Here is a 23,715-nt window from a genome sequence, read left to right as displayed (position 1 = left end):
ACAGATGTTTTATCTCCTGTGAAAACATTAAAATGAAAAGCATGCTTTTATAACTATGTCATCTTCATAAACTAATATTCACAAAACATTAGTATTCATTTTACAAGGTAAAAACAACACAAACTTACAATAATTAGGATAAGCAGACTGAGTACAACAGTTACAAATATTCTAAGCACAGTTCTCGAGTGCAAGCCATTACATTTCAGCCCAGAGAACGAATGTGGGCAAAGCTCTCTCCCACATGGGAACTGCCTGTAAAGCTGCAGGGCCCTGAAATTCTACTCAGCAGTTTAAAATCAGTGCACAGCTTTCCTCATTCACCCTCCCACTTGGGGCTTATGCACAGACATGAACATCTATTGAGGAAAACCACAAAAAAACTTCATAATAGCTACAATGGTAGGCTCCCCACCTCCCCAGTACTATTTTAAATATCATTTAAGATGTGACTCATCTAACAGTCTATCTCTAATTTTTTAATGTTCCAGTTATCTCAAACAATTACTTTTAACTAACACTTCAGTGTACATCATTACATAACTTTAATATCCATTGCAGGCAAGAACACGGAGCTGCAAACATCACCGACGATGTGATTCCTAATTTTTAACCACTGATTTTTGATGAGTGGCATTTACAATACAGCACCAGCAACTCTGAGTGATTCTGTTTGAAAGTATTTAAGAAAAAGTCTGAAATGTGTACCACCAGATAAAACCCACCAGTAAGCCTAAATTTTACCTATTACTTTCTCTAAACTTTGATTAAAACTTCTATCTTTTTCTAGTCTACAATACTATTTTTTTACTTTTCATAGTTTAAATTTATAAAGCAATCCTATTAACTAAAAATAGTGATACCTATGACAATGAAAAAACTAAGAAAATTTAAAATTATGGCTTTCCCTATATTTTGTACCACTTTTAAAAGTGTTAATGACTACTTTTTATGTTAAATTTAAAGTTTAAACTTTAAAACTTTTCTTAAAACTTGTTTTTCTTAAAACTTTGTTCAATACAAATCAAGAGTTCTTATAAAGTAGCAAAGTTGAAATATGATATTTTAAGCTCACATGAGACAGGATCTTGGGCCTTCATGTTAACCATTTATACTACAGGTATTCTAAGACTTCAAGTTCATAAAAGTACTGTGTTCAAGGCACTTAACTATTAAAAAACTAAAATTATCAACATTGCTTGGATTTTTTTGATAGAAAATAAATAAAATCATTTTCTGAAACTGTTTTTCAGAATATCACTGATACATAAAAACTTTCAGCATGTAATTTAAGGACACTAAGGGTTAAATACTTGTTCTCTGGCCCCTACTGCATGCACTCTGCCAAAAACTCCTCTAAGCTTTTAAATATTGCTTCGATGGTCTGGATTTTACTTCCATGGAAAAAGGAGTATTGTCTTACAGTCAGCAGGCCTCTAGCTTATTAACTTCTAGTCACCTTAATTTTTGTTAAAATGAAGATTCTGCAGTCTACACTTCTCCTGTTACTGTTTGTGCCTCTGATAAAGCCAGCACCACCAACTCAGCAGAACACCGATAATTTTGAAGAAATTTTATTTACTCGAGATTATGAGGATCAATACCTGGATGGAAAACATATTAAGGTACCTTATTTCCACTCTAAATTTAACTTCTAAAATAGTCTAGCCTATTTAACTGCATGCTTTTGTTTGTTTGAATGTGTCTGATAAGGTAAGAGGAAAGAAAAAGTACTTTAAGCGATTCAAATTAATTAAAAATAAGTATCCCTAAGATTGTATTTTTAAAGAATGCATGCCTCAATAAATCATACATATTGTAACCAAACGGTATCTATAGTAACCAACACATAACATTTAAGGAAAACTAAACTTTAAGATAATCCCTGACCAGTTGAAATTTATAGTATTAAGTAGTGTTAAACAAAGCCCTATATTTGGATATTATATTATTTCAAAATAAAATAGGAGATGTGTATTAGAAGAAATAAAGATGGATTACCAGCTTAAGGTTTATTATTTTAGGAAGAAGCGGTTCAAGAAAATAAATAGAAGAATACTGTCATTTTGGTATATATAATATTTCACAAAATTTATAAATGTCAACTATATACAGTACCAGAAATGAAAAACTACTTAATATGGGGCTTTCTTTTTAACTCAGCTTCAACAACTTAGACTATCGGTGTGCACCCAGCTGCGTTAGTACTCTGCCACATCTGTCATGCCCCGCTTACAAGGGCCAAGTGATTACTGTGGCTCTCCGTCACACAGCTGGCAGGAGAAAGGAAACACACCACAGGAGTATCGGTCCCTGCCTACAGTGCGACACCCACTGACAATGAGAAAGGCAGCCGAACATGAACCATGTCAGTCTCCTCAAAGTTCTTCTCCAGTATGAGTAAGATGGCAAAGATTTTTAAAGTGACCAGTTATAAGTCCGTCCTCCCTCCCTCCCTCCCTCCCTCTTTGCCATCTTTCCTTCCTTCCTTTTTCTTTCTTTCTCTCACTCTCGATCTCTCTTTCCTCCTTTCCTCTCATTTTCTCTCTCACACACGAGTAAATGTTAACACCACATTTTCTGTCAACAAAGTTAGTTAATATGCTAGTCTTATTCTTGCTAACAAGAAGACAAAAGAGATAGGTATAACTAGTTATAGCTTCAGATTTTTTTTTTTAAAAAAAAAGGCCCATCACAATAATAAACCATTGGCTCACAAGTATGATCTGAATCTATCTATCAGTTAAAAGAATACTTTCAAAACTCCCTGGTCCCAAAACATGTAATAAGTAAAAGAAGCTCAGTTTTATTTCTTTATGCTGCTTTAGAAGTCTATCTTAATATAAATGAAGTGGAGCAGAGTTCAATGGCACTTAATATACAAAGAGAGTGGAGGGGACTGTTCAACCAGAACACACGAGAGAATGAAGGAGTCGAGAGTGAGACTAAAAGTGGAAGATGCTCCTGATGGGGACAGAAACTAGGGCACCACACAGTACAGTCTAGTCTAATGGCAGAACATGTTCCCTCCCAGAATATGAGAGAGTCAATGATAAAGACCCCAGTTCTCCTAGAGCTAACAGCCGGACCGGTGGTCTGAGTGTGGCGGGTAGGCTAGAATGAAAGGACTCCAAGGCCTTAATGCACGCGCATGTATACTTAAGGGTCACTTCCAGAAGTGACAAAGAGAGCCTACTCAGGGCTGTCCAGGTAGGACATGACTGGTGCTTAGTACAGGCCAACATGGCCGAGTATGAATAATTAAAAGAGCTACTTTACATGAAAATAGTTTCAAGACACTATTTTCATTTTAGGTTCCACCTCAGAAAATCTTTAATTCCAAGGCATAGAATTCTCTCTTAGTTCCCATTTGGAATTTCAACATATTTGACATTTAGAAAGTATGGAGTTTGGCCTTTGAAGATATAAATTTTTTTTAAAAGACCTGGTTCTTTTACTCAAGGAGCCCACAGGATAAGTAAAAACAAGCTAAACAAATATTTACATTGTAATAAGTGCATAAAATCCTAATAAAACATAAAGTAAATGCCATTATGTGACTATGAGAAGACAGATATTGTCCATATCCCTCAGTTTATATGGTGAAAATTAGCTTTCTCGCACTTGATAATAAATTTCTATTTTTCTAATAGAAAAAAGAATCTATGATGACATCTGATGAGAAAAGTCTTGAATTACAAAAAGATGAGAGTTCAACATCATTACCCCTCAAAAAAGAAAATGATGGTAAGTATGAACAGTCTATTATCTATTTTTTAGAAGCTTTAAAAAACAGCTTATAATGGAATTTTAGTCTTCATAGTAATCAAAAATGGTCTCTGAATAGAGTAACCCCAAATAATAGAATTCTATCTCCAACAACGAAGTCAAATAGGCATGTTAGGAGAGCACATCATTCCCCCCCCATGCCAGGAGTGAGAAACGTGGAACAGGAACATGCAAGAGCAACCAAAGCTGATGCAGTGTAGCCCCTACAAAGTATGCCTTTCTGTCTCTGTAAAAATCAATTCAAGACACAGATATTAGACACCGATTCATTTCAAACTTAGTCCTGAATTTACATTTAGACTTAATTTTTCAACTTTATAATGGCCCCAAAGTGATACTCATAATAAATTACACGAGATGCTCAACACTTTATTGTAAAACGGGTTTTGTGTCGGGCACTTTGCCCAATTGTAAGCTAATGTAAGTGTTCGGAGCACATTTCAGGTAGGCGAGGCTACGCTATGATGCCCGGAAGTAACCCCATCATAAGTCGAGGAGCCTATGGGTAGCCGGAGGGTAAGGTAAATAAAATGTAACTCTCTCCCTCAAGAAAGTCACAGAAGACGGAGAGATGGCTATACAGATTGTCACCAACTTATGATAGTTCGACTTGCATTTTTTGACTTTATGATGATGCAAAAGCAATACGCATTCAGTAGGAACAATCTAGGCTTAAGCTAAGATGTTCAATAGGTTAGGCATAATAAATGCATTTCCGACTTACGATATTTTCAAGTTTCAGTTTATCAGTATATAACTCCACCAGTAAGGTGAGGAGCATCTGCATACAGTCATGTGCTGCTTAAGGGTGGAGATACACGCCGAGAAAGGCGTCAGTAGGTGATGCTGTCCTGCAGATGTTGCGGAGTGTACTGACACAAACCTATAGGTATAGCTTACTGCACACCCGTGGTGCATATAGCCTACTGCTCCTAGGTTCCAAGCCTGTAAAGTATCTACTGTATAAAACAACACAACATTAAATCAGCCAGAAAAGAAAATGAAGCAATCGAGACACCGTAAACACAAGATGGTTGAGGCTGCTGCCAGTGTGACACAGCATGTAGTTTTACAGTAAACATTTGTTCATTAAGTAGAAGGAGTACGCACACACTAAAATAATGTTAAAATTATACTGTAGTAAATACATAAGTCAGTGACATACTCATTTACTGTGGACATAATTGTATGTGTTAGTTACACTCTGTGCTGGTAGCTCAATAGGTTTGCATCACCACAAATACATGAGTAATATACTGTGCGACGACGCTATGAAGGATACAGCTTCTTTAGGTGATGGACACTTTTCAGTTCCATTATAATCTTACGGACTCTCATCGTATATGTGGTTTGCCAATGACCAAAACATGAATAGGTGGTGCATGTCTGTACATAAGTAATTATAATGCACATTTCAATTGAATCAATAGAAAACTTATAACAAACTACAAAGTCCTATTCAATAGTTCCTATCCATTTGATTTATTCTTATTCCATCACAGAACATTATTTCACATGACAGTAAAAAAATCATATACTAATTTCTATATTGCTACAATAAATTAAAATGAACTAAAACAGATAATATATCTTAAGAAACCTGAAAGTATCAAAGTAAAAATAGCCTTGGACAAATGGAAAGATATTCCTTCTGCTTGCTAAGGTGATTCAATATCATAAAAATGTCAGCTCTCTAACTTTGTAACAATAAACTTCTTTAAAAATCTGATAAGGTTGATACTGAAGTTCACATGGAAAAATCAAAGCTATATAAACAGCAAGGGAAATACTGGAAAATGACAGGTAACTGCAGGAATCAGAAGCACCACACACATTAGAACATACTTTAAAAACTCTATACTTTTAAAAGGTGTGATACTGGTGCATGAATAGAATAGAAAGTCCAGAGTCAGGCAGAAATATATGTACAAATTTAGTATAGAATAAAGCCAGCATCTAAAACCACTGAAGTAAAGATTATTTATTTATGTTTTTGGTCAATCCTCCCCCAAGGGTATTTTTTGAATTGATTTTTAGAGAAGGAGGGAGGAAGGGGGAGAGAGGAACATAGATTGTTTGCCTCCCACACACATGTCCCGACTGGGCCGGGGATCGAACCTGCACACAGGTACATGCTGTTGACCAGATATCAAACCTGAGACCCTTCAGTGCACGGGCCAAGGCTCTAACCACTGAGAAACACCAGCCAGAATCAAAGATGATTTTTTTTTTAATGGTGCTTGGACAACTGAGTAGTCAACTGAAAGGAACTACAATTAGATCTATACCTTACACTGAGAGATAAACTCCAAATAAATTCAGATCTAAATGTAAAAAGCGAAACCATATAAATCCTAGAAAATAAACTGGGTATGAGGTACCTCCAAATCCAGAGGCAATAATAGAAAATATCAACGAATTCGACTCCATAAACTGAAATTTGCATGGCAAATACATCATAAGTAAAGTCAAAGACAACTGAAAATTGAGAAAAATATTTGCAACTTATAGCACAGACAAAGAATTAATACCTCTAAATTTTTATTTTTTTTTTAAAGTAAAGATCTAGGAAAAAATCTGACTGAAAAAGACATTGGAAAATCAGATAATTCACCAACTGATATAAAAACTATCCTCAAACATACAAAAATATGTTATATCTCACACAGAGCAATGCAACTTAAAATTATACTGAAATGCCATGTTTCAACCTGACTGATAAAATTAAAAGTGTGACAACATATTACTATATTCCATTGGCAAGGCTATAGGGTATCAGACAATCTCATACATTGTTGGTGGAAATGCAAACTGGTACAACAATTTGGACCAAAATTTGGCAATCCTAGATAATAAAGAGGTAATATGCAAATTGACCATCACTCCAACACACAATATGGCTGCCCCCATGTGTTCAAAGATGGCTGCCCCCATATGGACACAAGATGGCCAGCATAAGATGGCCTGCAGGGGAGGGCAGTTGGGGGGCGATCAGGCCTGAAAGGGAGGGCAGTTGGGGGAAGGCCTGCAGGGGAGGGCAGTTGGGAGGAACCAGGCCTGCAGGGGAGGATAGTTAGAGGCGATCAGACTAGCAGGGGAGGGCAGTTAGGGGCAATCAGGCCGGCAGGGGAGCAGTTAGGCGTTGAACAGGCTGGCAGGGGAGTGGTTAGGGGGTGATCAGGCAGGCAGGCAGGCAAGCAGTTGAGAGCCAGCAGTCTGGATTGTGAGAGTGATGTCCCAGATTGGAGAGGGTGCAGGCTGGGCTGAGGGACACACACCCCGCCCTCCCATGTACAAATTTCATGCACCAGGCCTCTTGTATCTAATAAAACCAAATCCGAAAGAAAATACATATGCAAAATCATTGAAGCACTGCTTGAAATGGCAAAATATTGGAAACAATCGAATTGCCCATACATTGGAGAGTGTACATATAAAGTATTGTATATTCACACAAGGGAATACTATGCAGTTGTGAAAATAAATTATCTCTATTGAACATGAAATGTTTTCCAGAAAACATATGTGAAAAAACCAAAGTCTAACAGTCTGTCTATAGCAGTGATGGCGAACCTATGACACGCGTGTCAGCACTGACATGCGTAGCCATTTCTGATGACACGCGGCCGCTGAGGCGGCCGCATGCTGAGGATGAAACATTTGCTGCTCCTGAGGATGAAACATTTGCGAAATAATGTTTTTTCCTCAAAGTGACACACTACCCGAGTTATGCTCAGTTTCTTGGCGAAGTTTGACACACCAAGCTCAAAAGGTTGCCCATCACTGGGTTACAGTATGCTGCCTTTCATCTCACAAAGAAGCGGATATAAGTACAGGCATCAGTTCACTTGTTTCTAAAGAAACCCAAGCGGGGTATTAAAAACTGAGACTAGTTACCTACAGGTCACAGATGGGCCAGCAGTGGAAAGGTACAGGGATGGGAAATGAGGGGCTGTGTGGGAGGGCACTTCTCTGTTGTACACTTCATTGTGTAGATTTTATTTTAGAAAGAGGTTATGCTTCACATAAGCAAACGAACAAACAAATACACTGATAAATAAAATCAACAAGAATAAGATTAAAAAAACCAAAGTGAAGCCGAAACCGGTTTGGCTCAGTGGATAGAGCGTCGGCCTGCGGAATGAAAGGTCCCAGGTTCGATTCCGGTCAAGGGCATGTACATTGGTTGCGGGCACATCCCCGGTAGAGGGTGTGCAGGAGGCAGCTGGTCGATGTTTCTTTCTCATCGATGTTTCTAGCTCTCTATCCCTCTCCATCCCTCTCTGTAAAAAATAAATAAAATATATATTTTTAAAAACAAAAACCAAAGTGAAATACAAATAGAAAAATAGAAACTTAATTACATTTCAAATGAATAACGTAAAACACTAAAGGGGAAAATTCTAATCCAAGTAACCCTTCAACACAGTATTTTGACTGCATTCCTTCAGGCAAATAAATAAATAAATACAAACATACTAAAATTCCAGTGAGTGGGTTTGTGGCAATAATGAAACTACTTAATGCTTGTTCTAAGACTGGGTGATGTAAAGTAAACACACTGTGGATAATGAGAGCTAGGTTCCTCACTGTCAGAGAAGGGTGTTAGAAATATGGAAAGGGGAAAGGCTAGAATGAACACTGTGGAGCTAAACTATTACCACCATCAATTCATGGCTTGTAAACAGAGATACAAAAACAGATAAAGGTCTGTCTCTGTGTGAGCAAGCATGTGTTTTGTATATATGCATATGGTGTGTTTATGTATACTCTAGAGACCCGATGCATGAAATTCATGCACGGGCAGGGTCCCTAGGCCTGGCTGGCGATCAGGGCCAATCCGGGCCTTCTGGCTGCCGGCTGGGGCCTCCCTTCCCCAGCTGCGAGCCGGGGCCTCCCTCCCCAACTGCCAGCCAGGGCCTTCCTTTGTTCCGCACCACCCCTGGTGGTCAGCGCACATCATAGCAAGCGAGCGGTCTCCTGGTCAAACTCCCACGGTGCCAAATTGCATATTAGGCTTTTATATAAATAGATGAGTATATGATGTATGTATACGTGCACGTATATATAGTAGAGGCCCGGTGTATGAAATTCATGCACTGGGGGGGGGGGTGGGGAAGGTGTCCCTCAGCCCGGCCTGCACCCTCTCACATCTGGGACCCGTTGGGGGATGTCTGACTGGCCTGCGGGGATTGGCCTAAACCGGCAGTCCGACATCCCCCGAGGAATGGAGCAGTGCGCCAAAGGGCAGGCGGCCAGGGAGAAGCCAGAAGTGGGGCCGGGTGCTGCACCACTCGCGCTCATCCAGCCCGCTATGACTGCTGCCGCCACTCGGTAGTGCTGCCACAGAGTTATGAGAGGCTCCTACTGCCACAGCTACACTTGCCAACCGTGAGCCCGGCTTCTGACTGAGTGGCACTCCCCCTGTGGGAGTACATTGAACACCAGGGGGAAGCTCCTGCCTTGAGTGTCTGCCCTCTGGTGGACAGTGCGCATCATAGCAACTGGTTGACCGGTCATTCAGTCGTTACGGTCACTTAGGCTTTTATATATATAGATAGAACAGATGTATCATGTGTGTATGTATGTGTATTATTACATATTGAGAGAGACAAATATGCATGCATATTCAGTATTTCCTAGCTCTCTCTGATGGAAAAGCCTAGAAGCAATGAGATTCCAGTAGCAAGGAGCATATCGACACCCAAATCTTGGTTTCTAAATACTATTTTCCATTAAAAGTAACCAGTACTCCTTGAAGAAATAGCTAATTTCAGGCTTGGGACAGGGAAAAGGCAAGATTGGTCTGGGACATCTTACTAAGCCAGAAAATAAGGAAGTATTCAAGTAATAATGGCAACATTTAACTTTTAAATAATTAATCAAAATATAAAATATACCTGGGTATAAATTTGCAAAAGATATACTAGGACCTGTATACTAAAATCTAGATAACAATACTGAGAGAAATTTAAGATTTAAACTTATAATTAGATATAGTGTGTTCAATGATGAGAAAACTCAAAGTCATTAAGATGTCAATTTTTCTCAAATTTTTCTGGAGATTCAATGCATTCCCAATTAAAAACCTAGCAGGCTTTCCTGTTTTTTAAATTAACAAGCTTATTGTAAAATTTATGTGGAAATGCAAAGAACCTAGAGCAATCATAACAATACTGAAGAATTAAATTGGAGGATTTATACAACCTCATATCAGCACTTATTATAAAGTTATATGAACACAAAAATAAGCAGATCAATGAAACAGCAGAGTCTAGAAACAGACTTACACAATATGATTATTTACAATTGTGCCAACACAACTGGAAAAAGACAATTTGTTTAAAAAATGGTGCTGAAAGAAGCAGATGGTTATAGGAAAATAAAAAATAAACTCTGACCCTTCCATATACCATATATTAAAATTAACTCAAAATGGACCCTATGCTTAAATATAAAAAGTGTAAGCTATACAACCTTTAAAAAAAAACATAGGATGGAAACTTAGTAGTTGGCAAAGATTTCTTAAATAAAACACAAATGAATCAACTGTTCTTCATTAAAATTAAAAATGTTTGCTATTCAAAAGACATTGATAAGAAAATAAAAAGAGCCCTAGCTGGTTTGGCTCAGTGGATAGAGCATCTGCCTGTGGACTGAAGGGTCTGAAGTTCAATTCTGGTCAAGGGCACATGTCCTGGTTATGGACTCACCTTAGTAGAGGGTGTGCAGGAGGCAGCCAATCAATGATTCTCTTTCATCATTGATGTTTCTATCTCTCTCCCCCTCTCCCTTCCTCTCTGAAATCAATAAATATATATAAAAATAAAATAAAATAAAAAGACAAGCCACAGACTGGAGGAAAATATTTGCAAAACATAAATCTGGCAAATGACATATCTATAATATATACTCTTATACTTCAATAATAATACCAAAAAGTCGTATTTAAAAAATAACCAAGATGAATAGACACTTCACCAAAGAAAATACATGGATAGCAAATATAAACAGATGCTTGGCATCATTAGTCATTAGGAAAATGCAAATTAAAGAATGAGATACCACAACCCACCTTACCTGAATGGCTAAAATTAAAACCTCCAATCATAACAAAACGTTGGTAAGGATATGGAGCAACTGGAACACTCATGAAATGTTGATGGGAATATAAAATGACACAACCACTTTGGAAAATAGTTTAGGACTTTCTTCAAAATGTAAACATACACCTACCTAGCCATTTTATTCTTAGGTACTTACCCCAGAAAACAAATGCATTAAGTCCACAAAACTTGTACATGAATGTTTTCAGCAGCTTTCTTTAAAATACCCCAAAACTGGAAACTGAAATGCCCACAAAATATAACTATAACAAGGGAATACTACTCAGTAATAAAAAAGAATGCACTATGGATACAAGCAACAACAGATGAATCTCACAGTAACTATGCAGAATGAAAAAAGTCAGACAAGATTATGTACCACATGATTCTTTCGATACAAGATTGGGAGGGAGGGATTACCAAGGGGTGTGAGAAAGTTTTGGGGGTAATGGGTGTGTTAATTATCTCAATTGTGGTAATGGTTTTATAGGTACTGTATTTTCTGGCATATAAGATGACTTTTTAACCCAGGAAAATCCTCTATACGCCCAGTCGTCTTATACGCCGGAAAATACGGTATATAAAAATGTCAAAAACATATACATTATACAAGTTAAATATGTGCAATTTATTGTATGTCATTTAATATGTTAAGCGCCAAGCATGTTTTGTCTTCCTTTCCGTTTCAGTCACCGATGACTGACATGGCACTTAATGTGTTAACCATAGAAAAGCTGTGGCAAGACAAAAAAGCTTAAAACAGTTCTCACTGGCTAATCTGTGAAAATCCTAATATATAAAAACCCTGGGTCCATCACATCCACAACAACCAGGAGGCTCGACCAACCAGAAGTCAGTCCTGCAGTCAGTGCTGGGTTGCCATGGCGACCCAACACTGACTGCTATGGCAGCAGGCACAGTGACCCAGCACTGACTGCTGAGGGGGCTGCGAATCAGGCCCGGAGAGAGAAGCAGGGTCTGATCTGTAGCCTCTGTGGCAGCTGTTGATCAGCACTTGCCTCACTCTTTCTCTCTGGGCCTGGCCAGCAGCCATGCCTCCATTTCTCTCTAGGCCTCCACCAGGGCTGTTGATCAAACATACACCTATAGGGATGCCTTTCTGATCAGGATCCACTGATAGGCCCAGAGATGCTGACAGGCATAGGAACCGACCAATCAGAACCAAATCTGGGTCAACTGTGAGGAGCCAATGGCTGCCTCGGAGGTGGAGCTTTTGACGCTGACTGGCATAGAAACTGACCAATCAGAACCAAATTGGCCGGCAGAGGAAGGCAGATGGGGGCGAGATCAGGCCTGCAGGGGAGGGCAGTTGGGGATGAGATCAGGCCGGCAGGGGAGGGCAGTTAGGGGTGATCAGGCAGGCAGAGGCAGTTAGGGGTGATGTGGCCAGCAGGGAAGGGGCAGTTGGGCGCGAGATCAGGAGAGCAGAGGAGGGCAGTTAGGGGCAATCAGGCCGGCAGCGGAGAGCAGTTGGGGGCAAGATCAGGCTGGCAGGGGAAGGGCACTGGGGGTGAGATCAGGCCAGCAGGGGAGGACAGTTGGGAGCAACCAGGCCAGCAGGGGAGGGCAGTTGGGGGCAATCGGGCCGGCAGGGGAGCGGTTAGGGGGTGATCAGGCTGGCAGGCAGAAGCAGTTAGAGGCAGGCAGGAAGTTGGACCTAAACCGGCCTAAACTGGCAGTCAGACATCCCCCGAGGGGTCCCTGATTGGAGAGGGTGCAGGCTGGGCTGAGGGACACCCTCCCCCCCCCCCCCAGTGCAAGAATTTTGTCTACCGGGCCTCTAGTCCTATATAATAAAAGGCTAATATGCAAATCGACCGAATGGCGGGACCACCAGTCACAATGACGTGCACTGACCACCAGGTGGCAGACGCTAAATGCAGGAGCTGTCCCCTGGTGGTCAGTGCGCTCCCATAGGGGGAGCGCTGCTCAGCCAGAAGCCCTGGGCCAGGCTAACAGCTGGCAAGCACAGTTGCAGTGACGGGAGCCTCTTCCACCTCCCGGACTGCGAGAGGGCCCATGCCTGACTGAGCGACCCCCACCCCAAATGCACGAATTCATGCACCGGGCTTCTAGTCTTATCTAATAATAGACAAATATGCAAATTGACCACACCTCCGACACACCCACAAGCCACGCCCACAAGCCACGCCCACCATCCAATCAGAGTGAGCATGCAAATTAACCCAAACCAAGATGGCTACAGCCACAGAGAGCAAGGTTTCCTAGGTAACAGAGGAGGCCAAGCTTTCCACCTGTCATTTCCAGGCCTAAGCCTCCACTCAAGCTACAAAGTTTCAATTATAGAAGGTAAACAAATTCAAACAAATGGCGGCAGAATGGAGCTTGAGAGAGCAGGCCAGGGTTGCTGCCAGCAACAGGGGAAGCAAAGCTTTCCACACACCCTGGCCGGGCTCACCCGCTTAAGGCAACAAAGTTTCAGTTATAACCCCAACACAATGGCTGCGGCCTCAGAGGGAGCCCCAGGCTTGGCTTGGTTCCGCTCCAGGCTACAAAGTTTCAATTGTAGAAGGAAAATAAATTCCAGATACCAGGGCCTCCGCTTGGGTTACCAGGGGGCGTGGCCGGCCTGCAAACCACCACAGGCCCCTCGCTCAGGCCGCCCCACACCCCAAGGGAAACCCCACCTGATCTGGGACGCCCTTCAGGGCAAACCAGCTGGCCCCCACCCCTGTACCAGGCCTCTATCCTATCTAATAAAAGAATAATATGCAGATTGATCATCACTGCAACACACAATATAGCTGCCCCCATGTGGTCAAAGATCCTGCCCCCATGTGGACACAAGATGGCCACCACAAGATGGCCAGCAGGAGAGGGCAGTTGGGAGGCACCCGGCCTGCAAGGGAGGGCAGTTGTGAGGGATCAGCCCTGCAAGGGAGGGCAGTTGAGAGGGACCAGGCCTGCAAGAAAGGGCAGTTGGAGGTGATCAACCCTCCAGGAGAGGGCAGTTAGGAGTGACCAGGCCGGCAGAGGAGGGAAGTTGGGGGCAAACAGGCTGGCAGGGGAGCTGTTAGGCATCAATCAGGCTGGCAGCGGAGTGGTTAGGGGGTGATCAGGCTGGCAGGCAGAAGCGGTTAGGGCCAATCAGGAAGGCAGGCAGGCAAGCAGTTGGGAGCCAGCAGTCCTGGATTGTGAGAGGGATGTCCGACTGCCCGTTTAGGCCCGATCCCACTGGGATCGGGCCTAAACGGGCAGTCGGACATCCCTCAAGGGGTCTCATATTGGAGAGGGTACAGCCTGGGCTGAGGGAGAACCCCCCTCCGTGCACGAATTTCGTGCACCGGGCCTCTAGTTTGATTATAAAAATAAATGTTATGATAATGTATTATGACCTATAGGATTAGGAATTCATAAGTTCATACTGACAGAAATAAATAAACAAACAAACAAGAAGTGAATGTTCCACCTTACACCAGAATGCCGATGAACAAGTATAGAAAGAATGATAGATTTAGAAAATCATTATTTGGCAACTATCCTACTGATAAACAATTCAGGTTAAGAATCAATGGATGATAAAACTAGTAGGTGAGAGTTTAATGGCAAATCAGATATTTAAAACCTCAAAGTACTTCTCTGAAAAATATTTATTAATTACAAAGTGAAAAATATTTACTTTACAAAGTGAGAAACATGGTGGACACCAAATGAACCAAGTGACCAAAGACAGCATTGTCAGGAACGGGACAAATAGATACCTTGTGCTCCTTGGCACTGGCACTGAGAACCCTACACCATTTCCATGGTATTCCTGCCCCAAATGGGGGAACTCAGACAAATCCTAATTAAAAGACATTTTGCAAAGTATATACCATAAAACATAAACGTTTTTTTTAAGAATTAAAACATTTTTAAAAAATAGGTGAAAAATAAAGACTAATAAAACTGTTCCAGGTTAAAAGAGACAAAAAAGGCATGACAAATAAATGCAATGAATGACAGCAGAGTGAAATGGAATCTCAACAGTGTCTACGCTGACTCTAATTTTCAAGTTAACAGTTTGCTCATCTAACCAGTAGTTTCTAAACTCCTTAGCTGTCACCAATCTAAAATGCGTTTGTGCCACACCAAGGAATAAATCAAGCTCCTGTTTACCTTAAGTCCTACTTTACAATTTTTTTCTGGTATTCAAATGAGGAAATATAACTGTTGATCAATTCAGCAATTAAAGAATCAATGCAAAAGCAGAGAATAAAAAAGACTGAATTACAAAATCCTATATAATAAAAGCCTAATAAAAGCAAATTGACCAAACAGGGGAACAACCTGTGGAACAACAGGTTGCTATGACACGCACTGACCACCGGGGGCAGACACTCAACGCAGGAGCTGCCCCTAGCCCACAGGCCCCAGGCCAGCCACAGCAGGTGCCAGTGCCCCCCACCCTCACCCCCTACATTGTCCCGCCAGTCACCCCGCAGAGGGAGGCAATCAGAGGTGGCTGCGAGCACAGGGCCAGGTTGCAAGCAGGCCGGCCCCGTCTCCCGATCACCCCACCAGTCGCCTCCTGCAGAGGGAGGCAACCAGCAGCGGCAGTGGGGCGGCTGGGAGGCAGGGCTGGCCAGTGAGCAGGCGGCACCAGGCCGACCAAGGCAGGTGCCAGTGGGGGCCCCGTGATCACCCCGCCAGTTGCCACACAGATCGGCCCTAATCGCCGGCCATGCCTAGGGACCCTACCCGTGCACTAATTTCATGCCCTTGGCCTCTAGTCTAAAATAAATTCTGGTGAATTATCAGTTATAATACAGGTCTTTAGCAATCATAATCATGGTATCTTTCCTATCACCTGCACTTCTGTAAAACACCTTTTCAAATCAGTAATAACATTCATAATAGCAATAATTTTGCCAGTAGAGGCCAAATGTTCTTACTGTTTATACTTTTATGACTTTTCCCAATTAGAAATGCCCACGTGCCTGCTGTGTGTGTGTTTAAGTGGCTCTGTATACTGTGAAGAAGTTGACATTGTAACTGTACCACCCTTGCCAAAGGAATCAGCCTATCTTTATGCACGATTCAACAAAATTAAAAAGCTGACTGCCAAAGATTTTGCAGAAATACGTAAGTGAGTTTTAAATAAGATATTAGTATTAACTCATGCTAGTATTTAACTCGTATAAACACAAGATTCTAGGTATTTGTGGCCTATCACATCTAGGTGTATAGGTGTATTTGAAATATCTACCACGTTTCACAAAAATCCACTGATTTGTTGATGAATCTCCTTTCCATTCAGATATCCTCTGCCATCTTTCTTTACTGGTGACTTTGATGTCTGTGTTGACAGCCCATTTACCATATAGACAAACTATGTCCTCTCAACTCCAATACTTCAAGATCCACTTGCTAGTCAGCAGCACCAATATAATCAGGATGTTTCTCCAATTACAATGTTTTATTTTCTACCTTCACTGTAAAAGCACAGAAACTGCTTTTCCTTCCTTTAACTCATGGTTCTTAAATCTGACTGCATGATTTAAAATATCTGGGGAAGCATTTAAAAATTACCAGGCAGGGCCGGGTCGGCGTGGCTCCGTGGTTGAGGAGATCATGGTCCGATTCCTGGTCAGGGCACATGCTCCAGTGATGGGCACAATCCCCAGTGGGGGGATGTGCAGGAGGCAGCCAATCAAGGATTCTATCTCATCACTGATGTTACTATCTCTTTCTCCCTCTCCCTTCCTCTCTGAAACCAATAAAAATATATTTAAAATACCAGGCAGGCCCTAAGTCCCCAGAGGCTGAGTCTGGGGAGAGGCCCAGGCATCATCAAACACAACCAAACGCCTCAGATGATTCTAGTTACTGAGCTGGTGTCCTGGAGTCATTCGCAGTCTTGACTACTGGCGTCCTATCAAACCAATCCTCTGCCTTCTGCAGAGCCCAGTCCCAGTCCTGGATCACTGATCCCTCATAAATTTCCTACATTCCTATGTTGTCAAATGCTTCTGAGGAAAATCACAACAAAAAGTGTACACTGGCCCTGCCCCAATACACATTTACAAGATTAACAATAACTGGATCCATGCCGCTCCGGTGACTCCCACTGGCTGAAGTACAGCTGTCCCTCACTATCTGTGGTTTCCACATTTTCAAACTCACCAACTTGCTAAAATTTAGTTGTAATCCCAAAATCAGTATTTGCAGCACTTTCAGTCATTTGCAGACATATGCACAGTGGCAAAAACAACTGAGTTAGCCAGTCGAGGTCGAAGGTGATGCTCTGACCTTTTGCTGCTTTCATACTGTAAACGAGTCCTGTTCAGTCTACTTAGTGCCACATTTTTCACATTTTTGTGATGTTTGCTGTTTAAAATGGCTCCTAAGAGGAGTGCTAAAGTGTTGTCTAGTGTTCCTAAATGCAAGAAGGCTGGCTGTGATACGCCTTGTGGAGAAAATACATGTGTTAGCAATCTTCCTTCAAGTGTGAGTTCCAGTGCTGATGGCTGTTGAGTTAAATGTTAATGTATCAACAGTATATACTAAAGAAGGCTATAGCCCTACCTGGTTTGGCTCAGTGGATAGAGTGTTGACCTGCAGATTGATGTTTCTATATCTCTCTCCTGGGTACAAATCCAGTGAAGGGCACATGCCCAGGTTGCGGGCTCGATCCCTAGTAGGTGTGTGCAGAAGGCAACCGATCAATGATTCTCTCTCATCATTGATGTTTTCATCTCTCTCTCCCTCTCCCTTCTTCTCTGAAATCAATTTTTTTTTAAAAAAAGAAATCTATTAAAAGAAACACACATAAAATTATGTATTGATTGCTGATGAAAATGTGTGATCTGCGGCTTAAAGGAACCTAACCCTGCATTTCCCCTAGGAGCCATAATGTTCCATATTTACTAATTCAGTGTTTGTGGCAATTTTATACACATGACCGTCCCATATAATGAGAAGCATTTTTGTCTGTTGTCAACCAATAAGGCATAGAACAATTCAGATAACATACCCACAATGACAATGCAACATGCCAGCATAAAATAATTTGTGATTCTATTCAATCAAGTGTAATGCTTATTTTCCAAGATTTGCAACAAGAATTTCTTTCAAACTGCCTGAGCATCCTGAGAATTCAGAAGACAGTAGTACTCTACAAAATTCTCTTCTGAACCCGTCATTCTAGATTCCAGTTAGAAAGGCCATCAGTGTAAGCACAGAATAGATGCTCAGCATTAATTCAACAAAATTTCCTGAGCAACTAATAGTAGATACTCTATTAGACACTAAAAACAAAATATGGCTGAATGACCTGTTAAATACTTTTCTTCAGTCCATACAAATGAAAATTTAACTTCTTATTTTTGTATATTTTCTGTATATTTCCCTTAAAGCTAATTTAAGAAGACTCGATTTTACGGGAAATTTGATTGAAGATATAGAAGACACTACTTTTTCAAAACTTTCTCTGTTAGAAGAACTGACACTAGCTGAAAATCAACTATTGAAACTTCCAGTTCTTCCTCCCAAGCTTACTTTATTTAATGCAAAATACAACAAAATCAAGAGTAGAGGAATCAAAGCAAATACATTCAAAGTAAGTATTTTATAGTATGACTGAACACAGTATCAGTTTTATACAGCCAGTGATGATATGATAAAAGAAAGAGAAGTTCTGGTCTAGAATTTGGTTTTATGTTTTAAGATAATTTTAATTTAATAAATGAAGACATTATTTACATCACAAATAGCCATACCATTAGGCTCATTCTGTGTAGTTTATGCCTATACCTCACAAAATTATATAATCTTTATCTTATTTCATGGACTACTTTGTGTCTGATGTTTTTCACTTGCTTACAAAGCAAATATTTATTTATACAGACACTAGAGGCCGGGTGCACGACATTCGTGCACTGGGACGGAGGGGAGGGGGTTCCCCTTAACTCGGCCTGTGTCCTCTTGCAGTCCAGGATCCTTCTCACAATACAGGGCCGCTGGCTCCTAACTGCTCCCCTGCCAGCCTAATTGCCCCTAACTGCTCTCCTGCCTGCCTGATTGCCCCTAACCACCTCTGCCTGCCTGACTGATCGCCCCTAACTGCTCCTCTGCGGCCTGATCGCCCCTAACTGCTCCCCTGCCGGCCTGATCGCCCCTAACCGCCTCTGCCTCGGCCCCCACCCCAGAACCCAGGCTTCCCTCCTCCGGTCGGCCGCAGGCACCTGGGACCCGGGCTTCCCTGCCTCTGGCTGGCTAGAAGTACCTGGGACTCAGGCCAGCCGCAGGTGCCCGGAACCGTGGATGGCTTTGCCCAGGCCTGGCTTTGTCAGGAAGGACGTCCGGAAGGTTGTCCAGAAGACGCCCAGTCTAATTAGCATATAACCCTTTTATTAGTATAGATGGTTCACAGCCATATGGCACCAAAAACTCCAAAAGGGAGTTTTCCTGTCTTTTTCCTTACAATATTAGTAATTTACTAATGCCAGAAAAAATAAAGTTCTAGAAGTAAACACTAAATTTTAATTTTATAAAATTTTATAGATAGCCTTCCTTTTGAATCCCATGATGGCACCGAAACAAAATTATCTATGTAGTAAAAATTAAATACTTTTCTTAATTTAGTATTTCAAGGAAATGTATGTACAGGAAAAGGGGAAGGTGTGTGACTTTGGTAGCCAGATTGTCTTGAAATGCATGGTCTATGGAGAAGTAATAATCTCAGCCCAGGAAGGAACCCTAGATAAAGGGTCATGCCACTGTTGACAAGAGAAAACCTCATTCAAAAAGAAGGTTTGTAGCTTGTAATGATAAGCACCTAAAACTATCGAATATTCATTATCATAAATTTATGATGATCATACAATGTACAATCTGTCCACAAACATATGTGTCAGAAAATGTAAAAATATTCCACTTTTCTCCTATTTCTGTCTACAATTAAGGAACCCTCCTTCTACTTTAGGGGCATTCTAGAGATACATCAAAGTTTCACAGAATTTAATGGACTTAGGGGACTTTTAACAAACTAAACTAACTTTAAAAACAAACAAAAACCGCCCTAGCTGGTTTGGCTTAGTGGATAGAGCATTGGCCTGCGGACTGAAGGGTCCCAGGTTCAATTCCAGTCAAGGGCACATGCCTGGGTTGTGGGCTTGATTCCCAGTGTGGGGCGTGCAGGAGGCAGCCGAACGATGATTCCCTCTCATCATTGATGTTTCTATCTCTCTTCCCTCTCCCTTCCTCTCTGAAATCAATAAAAATGTTTGAAAGAATAAATAAATAAATAAACCCCTGTAGTTGAAGATAAATAATTCTATCTTGTAAGCCTTTGAATAACTAGCACTTTAAAGACCTACAGGAACTGATCAACATTTCACAAAAGGAATGTTTGAATATTTTGCATTTTACACATGCATTACAGTAGGGATTCATGACAAGTTGACATGGAAATGATAAACTCAGCTACCTTGCAGTTTGACTGAACAACCTAGGCTTCAAAAGCCACTGGTAAATCAGGTTACTCTAACCCAGGGGTGGGGAATCTTCTTTCTGCCCAGGCCATTTGGATATTTATAACATCACTTCAGGCCACACAAAATTATCAACTTAAAAATTAGCCTGCTATGTTTGGTCAAACATTTAATTAACTCACCCCTAATGCCTTGGCAGGGCCAGACCAAATGATTTCTCAGGCCGTATAGGGCCCTTGGGCCAGAGGTACATACCTCTGCTCTAGATCAAATGAAGAGGGCCCCTGGGGAAGACAGGAGCCTGGGGTCCATATGGTGAATGATAAAATGCTAAAGAAGTATCAATAATAGCAAATTAGTTCTAAAAAATAAAATTGGAAAATTCTGCTACAGGATGCACATCAGAGATAAGGTAAAAGATTAATGTCTGGGGAAACTACATCTTGAAATCATTATAAAGTTATACTCAACTAGAAACCCGGTGCATAAAATTTGTGCCCAGCCTGCACCCTCTTACAATTCAGGACTGCTGGCTCCTAACTGCTTACCTGCCTGCCGGCCTGATTGCCCCTAACTGCCCCCCCTGCCGGCCTGGTCGCCCCTAACTGCCCCCCTGCTGGCATGGTCACCACTTACTGCCCCCCCCTGCTGGCCTAGTTGCCCCCACTGCACCCTCTGCCAGCCTGGTCACCTCTAACTGCCCTCCTGCTGGCATGGTCACCCCTTACTGCTCCCCCTGCCAGCCTGATTGCCCCTAACTGCCCCCCTGCCAGCTTGGTCGCCCCCAACTGCCCTCCCCTGCAGGCCTGGTCACTCCACACAGCCTGCTGATCAGTTGTTTGGTTGTCCCTCACTAATCCTCCTGCTGGCCTTGTCGCCCCACACAGCCTGCTGTTCGGTTGTTACTGTTACTGTGATGGCGTCCTGGACAATTTGCATATTCCTCTAGTATTAGTATAGATAACTAGATAATTAGTATAGGTAACTATTAGTATAGTTACTGATCATGAACAGTAATTCAGTATCAAACCCTTCGGGGGGATTTTTTTACTAAAAAAGTATTTAATAAATAGCTTTGAGAAACATCTTACTAGTAAGCATATACACCTTTTAGGAATATTCGTTTTGCCATAAATTGGAGCTAAAATGGGAAGTTCTGAAGATTCAAGACAAGTTATGACAGCACCAGGATCCAACTGTAATCCTGTATAGGGACTGTCCCACTGGCTGCTCCTAAGACAAACTCAAAGGGCCCCAGACACTAGTATGAGGGCTGAGGCCGGGCACCGCTGGGTCTTCAGAGGCTGGATGAGTGGATAGAGCTGGAATGCAGCAGGGGTCTACTGCCCTTTGTAAGAGACAAACTACACCATTTATGAGGCCAAAAATACCCACAAAGCCAAAACACTCTGATGGCAATGATAAATAGTACGGACGAGTCTCTGTCAGTATCAGTATGTATATCCATGTGGACATACTGAGTGTGGAGAATTGGAACCTGTAAAGAAATGCACTGACCTCACTGAAGTAAAGTGCCTTTCCTTGCAGAAACTGAGTAACCTGTCCTTCCTCTATTTGGACCACAACGCGCTGGAATCTGTGCCTCTTCATTTACCAGAAAGCCTACGTGTAATTCATCTTCAGGTAGGACTGCTCCTTTCAAATACCTGACTTTAATTTAAATTACTAAGGATCAGTCTTATGACTCATTATGAAACGCACATTCACAGGTAAATTTTATCAAAAGTATCACTATGAGCCCAATGCACTCTCTGCTCACCAACTCGGGTTCTGTCCAGAGCACTTGAAAGGACCAGCAACACCAGGTCTGAGGCCTGCTCTCAGAGGGCGTCAGTCCCGAGCTGTGCACATAGTGTCTCCTAGTTAACCTGGCACATGGATTTGAAGCTGGGGGACACTAAAACCTCGGGCTAAGTTTCTTTCTCTAAATAGCAATAAATCTTTGCTTTTGAAGCCTTTGCAACTGACTTTATTGTACAACATCAACTTAAGGTAAAGAAAAGTGAAGAGGGTATAAAAATAAACTAAAATTGATCTTTCAGCATTATAAGAATTCCTATTTGTTCTTTTTACTTATTCAAAGGTTATTTAAGGACACAGTATGCATTTTACGCTGACACTAGAATAGAATACATTTTTCCAGCTAGTATAATAGCAAGTTGTCTGTTCTTCCAAAGTCATGCTGTAGACTTAAAGGCTGAGCTTGCACAGAGAGGGTTTTATTACCATGACGATGAATACATAGTATGTACAATACAGTAGTTTAAAAATCACTTTTTAGATAAAATATTCTGAGATCCCATTGCATGGCATACAAAAGATTGATTTCAGCTATCTGAACACCTTTTCCTTTTTTTTTTCTAGTTCAACAACATAACTTCAATTACGGATGATACATTCTGCAAGGCTAATGACACCCGTTATATTCGGAACCACATCGAAGAGATACGCTTGGAGGGAAATCCCATCGCCCTGGGAAAGCATCCCAACAGTTTTATCTGCTTAAAAAGATTACCTATAGGCTCATACTTTTAACCACTATCAGTGCGGCATATAAACTAAAGCACACACATCCTTACAATCTATCTCAACAATGTCTAAAGGAGCATAAATGCCTGTTTAATATTAACTTTGTATCCCACTATGAAGGAATTTTATGTTTTAAGCAAGTATGTTCAAAAGCTTACATATAAGTAAGAAGACTGAATCTCTAACTTCAAAACAAGGCAATGAGAAAATATTTAAACAGTACTACAAAATCTTTGTAGTCCATAGTAGAGCGCCCTTTAAAAGGTGTGTTTTTATGCAAATACCCAAAATTAAGAAGCATTATTTCTAATACTAATGAAGTTCAAGGATAAGTCCAAGAAACTTTCAACTGTTTGTCTTTTCTGGCCTTTACTGGACCCCTAAAAGTAGTTAAGGCTGACATTTCAAAAACTCTGAAGAGCTAAATATTTCCAGTGATCTCCCATTTTTCTTTTATGATTCAGACATTATTCATTATGAAGAAGAAACTCTTTTCTTTCTATTAAGGCAGCTGTTATCTTTTTACTTAGCCTGAGAAATAGGGTATAGTCTCATACCTAGGTAAAACTTTACAAATAAAGTATAATTTTACTCTGATAAAGAGCTAATATAGTAATGTTCAATGTTATTCTGCTTTGTAGTCACACAGTTAAAGGTTTCAGTAAAACAGTATAGGATTCTCTTTCTTCAATATTAACATCCTAAATCTAGTGTAAAATATTTTAAGAAGCCAAGCAGATAAAAATCAGTATGCTTGAGGGAAAAATAAAAAGTCTATCCCATTTCTCAGAAAATAGCTATAAAGAGCTCTATTG

The 23,715-nt window shown here is 41.1% G+C and overlaps 2 protein-coding genes across 3 annotated transcripts in view; one reads left to right on the top strand and one right to left on the bottom strand.

Moving 5' to 3' along the window:
• The window catches only part of CENPP (centromere protein P), a 258,919-nt gene that overhangs the window by 174,749 nt on the left and 60,455 nt on the right, over positions 1 to 23,715 (bottom strand). The window lies entirely within an intron of this gene.
• Positions 1,448 to 23,094, top strand: OGN (osteoglycin). Its single transcript, XM_008156869.3, has 6 exons — positions 1,448 to 1,625; positions 3,654 to 3,747; positions 15,843 to 16,001; positions 18,275 to 18,477; positions 21,899 to 21,994; positions 22,736 to 23,094. The coding sequence occupies exons 1-6, from the start codon at positions 1,476 to 1,478 to the stop codon at positions 22,904 to 22,906; spliced, it is 873 nt and encodes a 290-aa protein (XP_008155091.1). The 5' UTR covers positions 1,448 to 1,475; the 3' UTR covers positions 22,907 to 23,094.

This window comes from Eptesicus fuscus, chromosome 15 (genome assembly GCF_027574615.1).
Source record: "Eptesicus fuscus isolate TK198812 chromosome 15, DD_ASM_mEF_20220401, whole genome shotgun sequence".
NCBI lineage: Eukaryota > Metazoa > Chordata > Mammalia > Chiroptera > Vespertilionidae > Eptesicus > Eptesicus fuscus.
The sequence above is the reverse complement of the archived record's forward strand: the minus strand, read 5'-3'. Positions and strand labels throughout refer to the sequence as shown.